This window comes from Centruroides sculpturatus, unplaced genomic scaffold (assembly GCF_000671375.1).
Source record: "Centruroides sculpturatus isolate CEXI.00-Female unplaced genomic scaffold, Cexi_2.0 scaffold230, whole genome shotgun sequence".
NCBI lineage: Eukaryota > Metazoa > Arthropoda > Arachnida > Scorpiones > Buthidae > Centruroides > Centruroides sculpturatus.
Window position 1 is genome coordinate 579,547 of NW_019384716.1, and position 15,456 is coordinate 595,002.

At 30.1% G+C, this 15,456-nt stretch overlaps 1 protein-coding gene across 2 annotated transcripts in view; it reads right to left on the reverse strand.

The window, feature by feature from the left end:
* Positions 1–15,456, reverse strand: part of LOC111627934 (DNA polymerase subunit gamma-1-like) — a 117,193-nt gene that overhangs the window by 80,124 nt on the left and 21,613 nt on the right. For both annotated transcript variants that reach the window (XR_002757085.1, XM_023371625.1), the window contains exons 7-10: positions 13,474–13,656; positions 13,125–13,251; positions 9,917–10,017; positions 1,416–1,500 (exon numbers count right to left, since the gene is read on the reverse strand). Coding sequence is in view for 1 of the 2 variants with exons in the window: in XM_023371625.1 (XP_023227393.1) it covers positions 1,416–1,500; positions 9,917–10,017; positions 13,125–13,251; positions 13,474–13,656 (496 nt within the window). In the remaining variant the exon portion in view is untranslated. The remainder of the gene's footprint in view (positions 1–1,415; positions 1,501–9,916; positions 10,018–13,124; positions 13,252–13,473; positions 13,657–15,456) is intronic.

A 15,456-nucleotide genomic window follows, 5' to 3' on the forward strand; every position in this document is an offset into this window, starting at 1 on the left:
CTGAATGCCGACCAATCATCGGCCAGTAACTCTTTCGTGAGAACGGATGAAAGGGGGGATGAATGAGGGGTAACCATTTCCCATCTGAGCTGGATTTTAACCAGATAAGGGAAAGTCAGAGGATGTTCTCTTCTGTGAAAGGAAGTAACATCTGTTATCTGGGTTTTTCCCACGTTAAAACAGTATTTTTCTCACAAAAATTAAAGTAATATTTGATGACATTATTTTAACGTAAATAATAAAATATTAATTTAGACCCAGGGGCCTTTCGGGTCTCACACTGATACTAGATTACTAGACTGAAATATAATTTTTTTTTTTATTTTTATATTTTTCAATATATTTATTTTGTTTCTGCAAAATAAAGAAATAATTTTTAACAATACAATAGCCACAATTATTATTTTTAAAAAATTTTCATTAGGCTTAACATTGATGAAAATTCAATGCAAAGTGACATGCAACGAAGAAAAATTTCAACATGGGATAGGTTAATATATTTTTTCATACATGATCAGTTATCTGAACAACCCCAGTCTCCAAATAGTCCTGAATTGTTTCGGATAATCAATGCTCTACTGTAATATGATGTTAATTACAAAGATTAAAATTACAAAGATTAAAATTAATGATTAATTAGAGTATTATAACTTCTTGAGAAGCCAGAACATGAAATAATATAATCTGTGTATTATAGCTATGCATTTAGAAAATCTGATGACAAAGCAAGACTCTAGTTCTTACTACTCAAATTAGCTGTTTGCTGTTGTATGAGTTCATAAGGGTCATACTCTGAGAAATATTCAAATACCTAGCTTAAGTCCCTGGAAACAAAGAGAACTTTTTGCAATTGAACCCTTTTCAATTCTTGCAGTCAAATATTCCCATCTTTAGTTCAGATCACATATGATTATACTTTAGATTAATATGAATTACACATAAAAATAAAATTTTTGCATATGTAAAAGTTGTTTTACTATATTAAATAAATGTAACTATGCAACATTTATCTGGTGTAGTTAAAAAGTTAAAACAAAAAAGCTAAAAGAGTATGAATGGTATGATATTACAGAAATTGAGGATATGCCACAAAAAACCAGTTATCAGTTGCTCATATAAAAATTTCTCAGAATGCAATGTTAGATCTAGTATTGATTCCAAGTAATAATTAAAAGACTTGCTGAGATTTAACATTTATACAATCATTTTAAAACTAAATATTCATTTAATAAATCATAACATTCTGTTATCTAAATCATTTACAGAGTTTTCATGTAACAAGATTTTAAATTTAATCAATAAATCTATTAAAAATATTTTTATTTACATTTTTAAGAATCTATAGAGAATATAAAATAGATAATAATTTTTGATCATTAATAAATAAAGAACTTAATTTTATAATAAACACTTACTTGAGTGCTAATCAGAACAGGACCAAATATCCATTCATCATGTTTTCCATTTTTTTTAGGTTTTTCACATAATTCTCTGTACCACCTAAAAGAACTTGAATAAATTAATATAACACTAATCCCAAATTTATATAGGATATATACAGCGTATCGCAGAAAGTCTGTGTCAAGCTTTAATCTCCTAATAAATACAAAATTTTATACATTGAATATATTAATTGATGCAAAAACTATTTTTGTACACTATTTTAATTAGTTGATCTCTGAACTATAATAGTCAAAATAACTGCAATATTAAAATTTCAAGTGGTAGCCCAATATCTTGTCGCAATTGTTTTAATGCATTTTTAATAATAAATTCAAACAGATTTTAAATTGATTAAAGCAGTCAGAAGTTATACCCAAAGATTCTTATCTATTAGATTCTATTAAAAGTGAAAATAACCATGTTTTCACTGAAAATGTTCTTATTTTAAAAATACTATACAGAAATATTGAGAATTGTGTTTACCATAAGTTTTCTAATAAAATTCATTTTGTGTGACAATGATTCATATTCAAAATCAAGTCAGATTTTGAGTTAAAATAATTCTTGAAAAAAGTACAGTCGACCCCCCTATAACGTGCGTTCCTATAACGACAATCCCTATAACGTAGCGAAAAAATTGTAGCAACATTCGTATAAAGCACCTCCTAAAACGTCTTCGCTGACTCGTTTCACGACAAGATTGATAGAGTCTGGACCAATAGTGGATGAGCAGCCGAACTACTTTCCTCCGACCCTGCGCCACGCTACGGAGCGGCTAAATTGAGTTTGCTATCGTCTGTACAGTATTATATATAAATTATATATAAATTAAGTACTGTACATATAATTATATATTAACTTAATTTATTGTAACTTTATTATAATTATATATATGCTCATGCGTGGTCTGTTCCGAATATGTCGCGTCCGGTTCCTCGTCCCGACCGACTGCATCAATTATGATCGAGCCAAACTCATAAAAAAGTCTTTTATTACCTACAGAATTTAAAAAAATGTTGAATAAATAAAGTTTCGACAGTTGACGAATGTTGGGAGACTATAAATGATTCACACAAGCAAAATTAACGTTAACAAAAAGAGGGAGTTTATTTCTACATCTAATCCGTTTGAGGGCAGCGGAGCAAGTGTTTACGTAAAGGTCGTAAGTTATGTCACCCCTCTGACACCTGACCGGCGATTAAGTACAGGGTGGGACAAGTTCCACGAAACTCGCTACAACGAATTTCTGTTTTGAAATTCTTTCGATTGTTCGTCTTCCGTAACTGATACATATAACAAATATTGATTAAATTTATACTGTATAATAATTATAACGAAACGTATTTTTGAACTTTATGTTTTAAACACCAACACGGGTCAAGTGATTAAGACCACTGAACACTAGTTGAGGTTCCCGCGGAGGTCCTACGTGTGGGTTAATGGCATTTTCAAGTATTTATTCACATATCTAACACCTAAACAGGGGCCAGTTTTGTATAGAAAGTTGACCACGGACACCGCCTTTCTCGGAAAATGGCCAGTTCCACGAGTTTCATCAAACCAAACTCGTAAACTTTCGCCATTGATTTTACCGTGTTTTTACGATTGTACATCCCGGAAGCGATTGTTCGTAAATGACAACTTTATAATTTAATAATAACCGATGATTAATTGTCTTACTTTAGTTGCTTCTCTGTATTCCACTGCTTTTCGACATCTTGGCAACACGAATCGAAGTATTCGTCTGTTAATTTAGACAATAACAATTGAAACTGTCAAATTATTAATCATAAATAAACAGATATTTATAACTTTATATCGCTTATATTTTAAATACGATACTAATAATGCAATACATAAATACAAAAATAAAGTAACAAGTTGGAAATCAATGGCGATACGTCAGAATTTTAGATTTTATTTAAATTTAAATCTAAAATGTCAGGACAATNTTTTTTTTTTTTTTAAGCGCCAGAATTTTTCATTGAGCTATTCGGACTTGAGTAGGTAATGTTGAAAGATTAATCGCAGGCCACATAAATTCATTAGACAGGCTGGATCTGGCCCGTGAGCCATATGTTGGCCATGCCTGTACTAGGGGTAAACCTAACACAGCTTCCCTGAGACACATTGTATAATAATACTGTGTATTTTTCACACTAATACAGTGAAACCTTAACTAATTCATCAGGGAAAACATTTGAACTTTGAGTTTAAAAGTTTTGAGTTATGAGGTTTGGCTAAAAATCAAGATTTTGTGCACCAGTTAATTGTTGACCCATAATAAACTATCCACACGATATTTCTCTGTATCTTATTATGTAGAACAGTTGTGTCAATGTAAACCTCCCAATGTTGTCTAGAAACTCAAAAATGCTTAACCAAATGGGTAAATAAGCTATTGAGAAATGCTTTCCCAAATAGTTGTATCCATTCACTCTTAAGTGTTTAATAAGGATTTTTTTTAATGCAATATTTCAATCTTCTTTTAATTTTTTTATCACAAAAAATCACTCTACAATTGTTATATTTTAAAAATTTTGCTGCAAAGGTTAAAATTTTTATATAGAATTGAACTATAATAATTTTTCTTAAACTAATTTATCAAAAATCCATTTATTTATTATGTCATCTAGTTGGAGAAATCTATCAGCAATTAAAAACCAAGTTAAAAAACAAAAGCATGCTTGAATGGTAGTTACAATATCTAGGTAAGGGGTGGCGAACCTATGGCACGCGTGCCCAAAGTGGCACATAAGGAAAATCATCTGGCACGTAACGTATCATATGATTTCTGTCTTTTTCAATCATCTTTTCGGTTTATCACCTGATCATCCTTTTTTCAACCAGCTTTTTTGCATTTATTCTAATTAAAGCGTATTCGTTTAATTTCTTTAAATATTGTTATTCTAAGTCTGAAACTTTGGCACGCATAAACATCTTTAAAGCTAAGTATACTTACAATATGGCACGCGAACACAAAAAGGTTCGCCATCCCTGATCTAGGTCATTCATGTTGTCTGTAAGTCACCATTCCCACCCATTGTCAAATGACACAATGTTTATTTTTAGTAATATGTGGTTCCTGCACTTTATAGAAAGTTTCTGATTCGTTTGTTTGACAGATGAACATTATTTATTTTATTTAATGGGAAAGTAAAATTAAAATTCTGGAGAGTTTATGAAAATACTGTATCAAAACCTCCTTTAAGTTAAACAGTTTGACAAATACAAGTTGACTAGTTTGATTGAGCTACAATTTGAAAAAAATTATATATCTATCCACTGTCGTTAATAACATTACTTCTGGTTTGCACCAGAAGTAATGTTATTTCAATTAAAAAATTTTCCCCTGAAAGAAGTTACATAGATGACTGGCATGATTCTATTGGTAAAGGAAAAATATGACATACAGGGGCAGGACCCTACTAATTTGAGGTAAACAAATATTTCAAAGTAAATAAATTTAAAATATGATTAAAAATTGCTGCCCAGCATTGTGACAATGTTACAATAAAATAACTGCTCTTTTAACATGTAAATCCCTATGCTGGATGACTGGGGAAAGAAAATTACTTCAAGTTATCCTGGTTCCACTGTATTCAGGTTATTTATCAAAAAGTTATTATTGTTTTCTACAAAATACAAAATTAATGAAATATTACAAAATACTGTAATTTTTATTCCTAAAAATTATAATTACTATGATTATTTAAATTATCTGTACAGTAATACCTCGACTTACGCGAACCCGGAGTTACGTGATTTTCAAATCTCGTCGATTCGTCTTTTGTTTGAGTGCCACGCAACTCTCGATTACTCACTCCCCCCACACTATTGTTCGGCTTACATGTTCAGACGTGTCACGCGGAATCGACACATAGCTACAATTTATTTTGTGTTATTTATTTCTGTGTTTGTTATATCTACGGAGACGTGAGAGACTCTGTGTGATGATTTCTTGTAACCGCGAACGAATCAAAAGACGAGATAAGATTAATGAGAACATTTATTAGCTTACATACATCCGACTTGGATTTTACATAAATTGGGAAATTATACCCCGACTTACGCGAATTCGACTTACGCGGTTATCGCTCGGTCCCACCTATCGCGTAAGTTTGGGGTATTACTGTATAAAGAAGAACAAATTTATTATTTAATATTTTTGGCTAGTATCTTTAGAATGTATTTATATCTTATGAAAAGCATATTTGATTAGGTTTCAATTTATAAATATATCTATTCTTGATAATTACATCAGTTAACCAAAAAAAATGTAAGCAAGTTTTTAAACTAAATTTTGAAAATGTGTCAGTAAAACGATTTAAAAAGAATGTTTATTAAAAATGAACAAAAATGTTTTATTCAAAAAAATAAACACCACCTGAATGGAAACTTTATCTGATTAGTCAAAAATGTATACATTGCTTGTATTTCTTATTTTTATATATACATTGGATATACATTGTATATTTCTTATTTTTAAAAGTGAATTATTATTCACTACTGATAAAATTTTTCAAAATACTTCTGATGTTTGTCATGCTTTCAAAACTGCTTTCATGGTATCATATATAGCCAGTCTGAAAAATAATTAAGCAACTGATGTTTTGTATAAATTAATGTTGATATAAATAGGAATTCATTGGCATTATATAAAGAAAAACTTCCATTACCATTTGGGACTATGTAAAGATACTGATAATTATAATTAAACACTGATTACAACAAGCAAATTTTATAAATGTGTTTTAACTAATGTTTTGAGACATACAGTAAAACCTTGCTAAGTTGCACTGTCTTAAATGAAAGTTTTCAATAGATCCCAGGCACAGTATATGGTGTTTTCTATATAATATTCTACTGTGATCAAATAGTATTGAAATGGTTCATTTAAACTACCCAAGCTTCCAGTCCAATCTCCTCTTCCAGACATATTTAAATAATATAACCATCCTTGGTTACATACAGTGTCAACTGCCTGAGTGCCATGAGTAAGAGTTTATAGGACAAGGTTGTTTGGCTTTACAAATGTATTGGGTTTCGTGATGTTTGTTATGTATGTATGTACTGTACATCACAAAACCCGATATATTTGTGAGAATCGGGGTTTAAGCTTTGCCGCTTAAACCCCCGATTCTCCGACAACAGGAAGGTGAGTCCTGCTCACGGAGTCAGTGGATGACGATTTAGGAGGGCACAACAAAAAAATAAAAATAAAAAAAATTGAGTGGGAGGTTGCGGTTAAGTCAATAAGGTGTTGGCTATGTGCGAGTAAACACACTCGTATCCAGGATATTAAACAGATTTAATAAAAATATTAATTAAACGAACATATATAATAATTAATAATGACAATAACAATAATATTAACGGCAATTCTGGTAAGACTGTTAATGGAGTTACATTCTACACGCTTGCGACAACAGAAGGGCTCTAACGAATTTTAACTAGTCCTGGACAACTGAGAGGAAAAAGAGAGAGAGATTTCCTTATAAGTTAAGAATTACCTTGCTAATCGCTCGTTGTCGGCAGTCAATTAATGATGAAGTGACAGAGAATGGATGTGGTCAGTCGTTGTCTGATGTCTTTGACATCACTCTCCCTGATAACAGGGTTGTGTGCTCTCTTTATACTCAAATCGTGTGGGTGAGAACTATCATACTGTTAACGATTTGTACACACACCTGTTCTTCGTGATCCTGGCTGGATCTAGCTAATATGGTATTTATTGATCTTGGTGTTTTTGAAGATGTCATTTTATGATATAAATTTTTATAGATTTGACAGCTCTCACCCATGAATTAACATTTAGTTGACAGTAATTTCAAATTGGTCAACAATCTCAACAAACTGGTCAACAATATTGTTTGAAATAAACAATATCAGGCTCAACGATGAACAAGGAGATTTATTACCCTCTTGTTTTAAGTTTTCCCTTTCCTTTTTCTTATACTCTTATTGCAGCCACATGTCACATGCAGCTAGAGAGGGAATGAGAAATGTTGGTTATTCCATCTTGTTAACTCTATTGTCTATTGGGTTACCATTAAACAAATGATGGTTTTTTCTCTTTTTGACATATATATGTTAACAATTATTTCAAGGAGATTGTCTTGGTCGTTGACCATAGAAGGTCCCTCCTCCCTCCTATACCAAATAAGGGGGTTTTTAAGAAGAGCAACACTGCTCTTGAGAAAAAGGGAAAAGGGGGGCCTCAGATCATCACATATTTGTAAAGCCAAACAACTTTGTCCTATAAACTCCTACTCATGGCACTCAGCTGGTTGGCACTGTATGTAACCAAGGATGGTTATATCATTTAAATATGTCTGGAAGAGGAGATTGGACTGGAAGCTCAGGTATCATAGCCAGAAACACACCTGCACAGTTCATTTAAATTGTGTGCATGCAAGAGAAAATTGTTGTCACTTTTTTCATCGTTCGATATGACTTTCATTGACGTCTAGCAGCAATCTACGTGTCATTGTCTGTTTTTGTTTGCAAAAAAAAATGCATGTTTTGCATGTAAAAAATTTTTGTGCCAACAATTGTTTTAAAATGTTGTGTGTAATTGAGCAAAGAACATGCACTAAATTTTGTTTTTGCAACAGAATTACTGCTACAAAAACATTGGAAATGTTGCAATCTTTTTGTATTGTTCTGTATTGTTTCCAATACTATATTTGTTTTGGAACAACAACAACAATACAGAACAATACAAAAGATTATGTTGGAGTCTTTTGTACTGTTCCAATATATAGGACCACTTAAAAGAAATTAATAGAATTAAAGAAATTACAACAACTTTAGGATATAAAACATCCACTATACAAGGACTTATCAGGAGTTATGAAGAAAACAAAGATAAGTCTCCAAGTACATCAATAGAATCAATAAATTCACATACAACAAACTGCACTGTAAATGAGCTTGCATCTTACGAAAACTCAAAGATAATTTACAAAAGAGCTCTTGATATTTACAGCTTACTGAGGAATGATAAAAATAAACTAAAGAAAGAAGAACAGGCTGGAGTATACAAAATATCTTATGAAAATCAACAGTTAAGGATTCAAAAATATTATGTTGTAGTCAAAAAGAAACCTCATGGTGCAAGGAACACAAGTACAATGTAGAAAAAGGCTACAGTAATACAATTTTAGTGACAATGTCACCATTGCCACTAAAATTGTATTACTGGTGTATCACAGGTGGAAGGCTCTGTTAAGTGGGATAAAGCAAATGTTATTAAAAAGATACATTCTCCATATGGAAAAAATAAATAAACACAAAAGCAAGATGGAAAGCAGTGTCTAAATACGAGAGATGCAAATGCACTACCTTCAGCTTTGAAATATATCATTGAAATAAGACTGGAAAAACCCTGAATGTGTGTCCTCCTATAAATTTGTATTTTGTTAACTTATATATTTCTTATGTTTACTTTTATTTATTAACCTTATATTTTTCATAATTTATTTATTTAATTTGTTTAACTTTAAATTTGTATTTAGAATACTTCAAACATTATAATTTAAATAGAATGTTCTATTTGTGAAACATTTTCTAAAAACAGATTTAAAAATCTGATGATGGACTATGCGAACAGGCTGAAAATGTTTGTTAATAAAATATTATCTCAGTACAATGCACAGGTGTTGTAGTAAGTTTATATTAATAAATTTTTGTTATTTAATTTAACTTAAGCATATTTAAATGTAAATTCTTGAATGACATTTATATTATGTGAATTTCAATTAATGTAGTTTTTATTAATTAATTATATTTAGATTCAACTGCATTGCATACCAAAAAACAGAAACAGTATCTTTCCTGCATGCACATTGAAATCTAATTTAAATAGCAACGTCACTGATGATTTGTGTCATGATGTCTAATGACACAAATCATCAGTGACAACAAATCTAGGTACGACTAACTTCTGAATCAGTAGCTCTGTTGTTAATTGGTTGGACCATTGACTTTCTTTACCATAGGAAATATAGGGAGTTGACCATCTGTGGTCAACTGAACCTGGTTACTGAACAAGTTACTCCCTACTGAACCCAGTTACTGAACACGCAACTCTTACAGAGTTGCTTGTTCAGTAACCAGGGCAAACATGAGTTCAAAATTTTGTTCATGAACTGAATTGTTCAAAAAGTGAAGCATTCGAAACCAAAGGTTTGACTGTATTTAAATGTCATCTAGCTTTTATTATGGAAAAGAATTTTTTTTATTTAAATACATTAAAATTGGAAAACTAAATGTTCTAAACTAATTCTAAAACTAAATATTCTTTATTTCAATACTAATTTAGAAATAAAAAAGCAAGTGATTAAAATATAGTAGTTAAGTATAGTCTGGAATTAAAATCAGCTTGTGAAAAAAATAATATTTTCTGCTATCATATTTTAATTAACTAATTATTTCTAATTTCAAGAATTTTAATTTTTTATGAACTTACAAAGGATAACCAGGAAGAAATGGTCTTATTTTTGGTAAGTAATTAGCAGTTTGAAGAATATCTTGAACTTTTTCAACTAATAACAATTCATCATCACTTACCTGCTTAAACAGAAGAAACGTATTTTAATTATATAAAGTATTATAATACACTGATAGTATAATGTACAATTACCTTTTTAAAAAGTTAAATTATATCAATTTTAAAAGTTAAGCTATATACTGTCAAGTAATTTAATTCAACAGTATAAAAAAACCTGCTTAACATGCATAAAAAGTATATGTTTCTATCCCTATATAGACTAAATTTCAAAATATAAAATGTATAAATTAAAAACAGATATCTAAACTTTAGTCCTATAATAATGCCTTTGATTTATTTGAACATTTTTAAAATGCATGAAATTATTTCATAAAACTGTTTTATAAATTATCTTTGATTGGCATTTATTTAAAGCAATATTATAGATACTATAATATTTTATGTATTACCCTCAGCAGCATATACCTTGCAAAAAATAGCTAAAACAAAAGTAACACGGTCACCTAATCCACTCTATGATATATACTGTACCTTGGAAGCTGATTGGAAGCTGTCACTTAACTCCAATACAGTTTAAAAAGCATTATTTCAGTCATTTTTTGCAATTTTTTCATTTTATTTTAGTTAGCAATTCATTGTAAATGTAACTATAAAATACAAGAAACAGAATATTTGCAACAGAACTGCCTAAACTGCATTAAGTATCAACACATTAATAATAGTATTAATTACAACTATTCAATGAAAGAAGAGCTTCTTCATGTGGAAAGATATGATGGATTGTTCAATCAATTGATCATCCAATAGGATACTTAAATTTTGTTTCATTTATCCAATTACACCAGTCTGACAAAAATTGATATTTTGGTATAAATTAGTATTTTTTAATGCCTTTTTTGTGCTGATTTCAGAAATTCCATTAGTTTTTTTTTTATAACACATATGGTTTTTCTCTTTAATTCTGTAGCATCATATATGAAAGGTAAGTTACAAACTGGTTACAAATATTTGTGCCTGCAATATTGTCTGGTAACACTGTATTACTTCTAAATCTGTTAACTTGATAGACTGCTTTATTTGAGTGTTTTCTTTGTTCAAGCATGATTCTATTTGATTTTGTTGCACCTTGTTTCTATAAAATGAATACCTGTAAAAGTTTAAACTGTCCAGATATGTTTTGTTACATTTGTGGAAGTTATGTAATCAGTAAGAAGATACAAAACATCACAGAATTTGTCAAAAATGTTTGTGCTTATTTTAGTGTTGGATTAGGTGATCAGGACAAACCATGGGCTCCACATAAAGTGTATTGGTTATATATGGAACAACTAAGGATGTAGAAGAATGATATAAAAAAAATCCAATGCCATTTTCCATTTAAATGGTGTTCAGGGAACCAAAGAACCACCATGATGACTGCTGCTTTTGTTTATACAATGTTCAAGGACACAGTGGTAAGAGTAAGAACATTACTTATCATAACCTAGAATGTTATCAGATCTACTCCTAATAGATATGAATTTCCTATTCCATGTCCACTTCCATAGGAAAATATTTCATCAAATAGTGAATCCAACTGTGAATTGGAAAACAGCTATGGTAATTAAGATAAGTGCATTCCAGATAGCGATTCTTAATTCACTACCTATCTTTTCACTCAAAATAAATTGAACAACCTTACTCATGACTTGAATCTAACTAAAAAATTTGCTGAGCTACTAAGGTCAAGACTTCAAAAAAAGAAAAAAGAAACATCTGTTAGCATCTAGTCTGTAGTTTTCTTGGTATTGATACTGAAAAAAATATATTATATCATTGTTTAGTGGAGGAGAAGATTCAATGGTATTTTGTTTTAACATTAATGAGCTCATGAAGTTTATGGTATAATATAAAAAGCAGGCAAATGGAGACATTTTATTGACTCATTAAAAGGAAAGCATACCTGTAGCTCACTCTGCACTTGAACGAGATCTATGAAAACTTGAAATGTCTTCAGAACAACGTAAAATATGCAAACCATGGTTGGTTGATATGTGAGAATTTTAAAGTATAAAATATATAAAAGTATATAAAAATGTCTTGCTTGCTTTGTGAATGAGGTAATAGGGCAAAGGACAAGCACTGAAGTGTCAGGATTTGGCCAAAAACAAAAGAACTACTTCATAGCTCAAAAAATATCATTCATAAACTATTGATCAAGCCAAATAATGTTGCTTTCAGTTCTCCATATTAAACTGTAGTTAATGTAGCAATTTGTAAAGTTCTCAACAAGGATGAAGAATGCTTCAAATATCTGCATTCTAAGTTTCCCAGTATATCCCAAGAAAAGCTTAAGGATGGCATTTGTCAGCCCTCAGATCTGTAAACTTATGCAAGATAATGAATATGAAGATTTGACAAACAGAAATGAGAAGAAGATATGGAAAAGCTTTAGAAATGTTACTGAAATGTTTCTAGGAAACTACAATGAGCCTAATTAAAAAGCATTTATTAAGACACTGCTTGATGACTTTAAAAAACTGGACTGCAACAGGAATGTCAAACTTCACTTTTTATATTCACATATAAAATACTTTTCAGAAAATCATGATGATCTTGTAAAGAACAAAGTGAGAAATTCCCTAAGACATTAATGAAATGGAAAAGATGTACCAAGGAAAATGGAATGCAACTATAATGGTCAACTACTGCTGGATGCTTGCAAGAGATTGCAGTCAAAAAGAAACTTTGCAGAAATCAAAGAGATGCAAATTTTACCTAGAATAACAGAAGCACTATGTTCATACAGTTGGTCATTATGTGCAATACCTAGTATGACTTGATAGGCTAAAACACCAGAATTCATAAAATATGTTATTCTAAAAATTTTGAATTTAACATTTTATATATACATTATTATTAAGAAATGTCAGTTAAGTAATAAAAAAAAATCAAATTCCAACATGTTTTGAGCCCTTAACATTTCTTTAAATATCTTATTTATTTTTTAAATCCTAATTTCAAATCTCTCACTTAAATTAAAATTATATTGTTTAAAAATTACTATATTAATTAGATATAATTTATTTAAAAATTGATGATAATTCATAATTTTCTTAAATTTAATGTTTAAGTATAGTTTTATTCTTATTTATACTTATAATTTATAAATTTAAATAAAACAAACCTCATTTATAGAATTATCACTTTGACTTTTTAAAGATTTTTGATTTTTTTTCTTTGATATTGTTTTACGAAATTTTAATTCTTGAACAGACCAATCCAAGTCCCACATCCATGGATCTTTTTTATATCTGCAAAATAATAAATTGACATGTACAAAATGGTTATTATGAAAACACACAATAGAAAATTTCAATAAGTTATAAAAATTACAATGTAAAAAAATTAAATATTTATGAACATTAATTCAATTTTGTAATAATTACAAAAATAAAATGCCTCTTGGTGCCCACAGAGTAAAAAGAATCAAAATAAAAAAGTATGCTATATAAAATTATAAATAAGTATAAGACCTTTGATTATTTAATAAATCACAATTGTCATCAGCTAAATGAATTAAAGAAAGTTTTAATTCATGTTGTAAATTATTATATGTTGTTTGAGAATCTTCAATATATCTAATCCAATTATAATTAACAGGAAGATATGCTGTTGACATTTCTAACATTGCTGCCAAAGTTACTGGATGAGGAAATCTGCAAGAAATAAAATTATAAATAATTAACATCAACAAATTTCACAAAATCACTAGAGAATAAATTAGAACAAACAACGAAAAATACTTCTTAATTCTGGAAATCAAATACAATTTATTGAGTAATTGTGACAAGAAATAAACTGTACCCTGCTCAGGTCAGGATGCTCTGACCATCTGTACCAATCTGAAATATCTGTAGTTTGCTGATATTTTATCTGTGTCCAGATTCCAAATAAATGTATTTTTACCTCATTTCAGTGGATCTCTTACCACAAATATAAGAGAATTCTATTATATAAGGTAAAGATGCCTATTATGAGATAGGCGCCAAATATGAGATACCAAGGTTTTGGCCAAACTATTATCGGCAACTATTTGGCTCTAGTGTTTTTCGAAGTGTCCTGGCAATAGCTCCAAACGTGTGTCAGTGCACGCTGGCCAGAGGTGCTGTTAGATCATGGGTGTGCAGATTTTCACAAAAGCACAAAACAAATTTTTTGACATTAAATGTTTACGAGGTATGTAACAACGTTATTATTACGCTAAATTCTTTTAATTTACATTCATTGTATCAATTATACGGTCAATTTCACGATATTAGTGCAGTACTATTGTTTTCTTTGTCAGCAAAAAAAGTAGGCAGCCGTTTTGTAAAATTTGAATGTGTTCCCAATATGAGACACATGAGGTTCCTAATATGAGATATCTCATTTCATATATGAAATGAAAGTATACGTATTAGTTTAAGTTCTTTTTTTATATATTTTAGATGGCCCCAATTAAAAGGAAAACCTGGCACCACAGTGCCATGATACGAGCCATGGATGCAGTACGGAGCAATCAAATAGGTTATTTAAAGGCATCAAAACAATTCGGTGTTCCTAAGGATACCCCAGAAAAGGCCGGATGGCCAAGAGGTCACGGTGATAGCCTACCGCTCTGGGGGACCCGGGATCGAATCTGGACGGGTCAAGACTGTCCAGAATCTGGGGTACCCCTAGTAACTCATAATAGGAGACCATTTACCTAAGATGTGATTTCGGATTTTTTTCATTTTATCTAATATAACTAAAAATGTATTATGCTTAGGACTAAATAGCAATTATATTGTTAAATATATTAAATTCCCTATTCAAAATTGTAATTTGTAAAGCTCCAAGTGTAATAGTTATTTTTTTATAGTCAAAAATAAAAATGGTATCTCATATTCAGCATCCTTACCTTATTGTAATATCAACTAGTCCATTACTGTATGTCAATATAGTGGACTAAAATCAATTATGTAATGGACAAAATTTCAGCTGTAAAGTATGTAAACCAATTTTTATTAAACTTGTAAAAACATTATTCTTATTATTTGTTTGAAATATTTTTAAGAATATTTTAAGAAAATAGTTTTTTAGCTACAACTGTAACTGTTAAATAAAACAATTTCTGTTTTAGAAAGAAACAAAACATAATTCAGGCTTGTTCTTTTGTAATATTAGAGACCACTTATTTGTTATCCATTTTTTTGCTGCATTTTTGTCTGCTGAACTTAATTCCCCAGACACAGTTACACAGGTAATAGCATTGTTTTGAAATGTAGAAAACCATCCTTTGCTTGCCTTAAAGCTGTCTAGCTGAAGTCATTCTTCAATCTTCATAGTTTTTTCATGTATCTGGGAACCATTCAATAAAATTCCTTCAACATTTGCATTTTCTATCCATTTTAAAAGCCGGTTTTCAACTTTGGAGTAAGTGTCACCTGCACCAAACTTGCATACATGAAAAAATTACTTATAATTAAAGTGTTTGT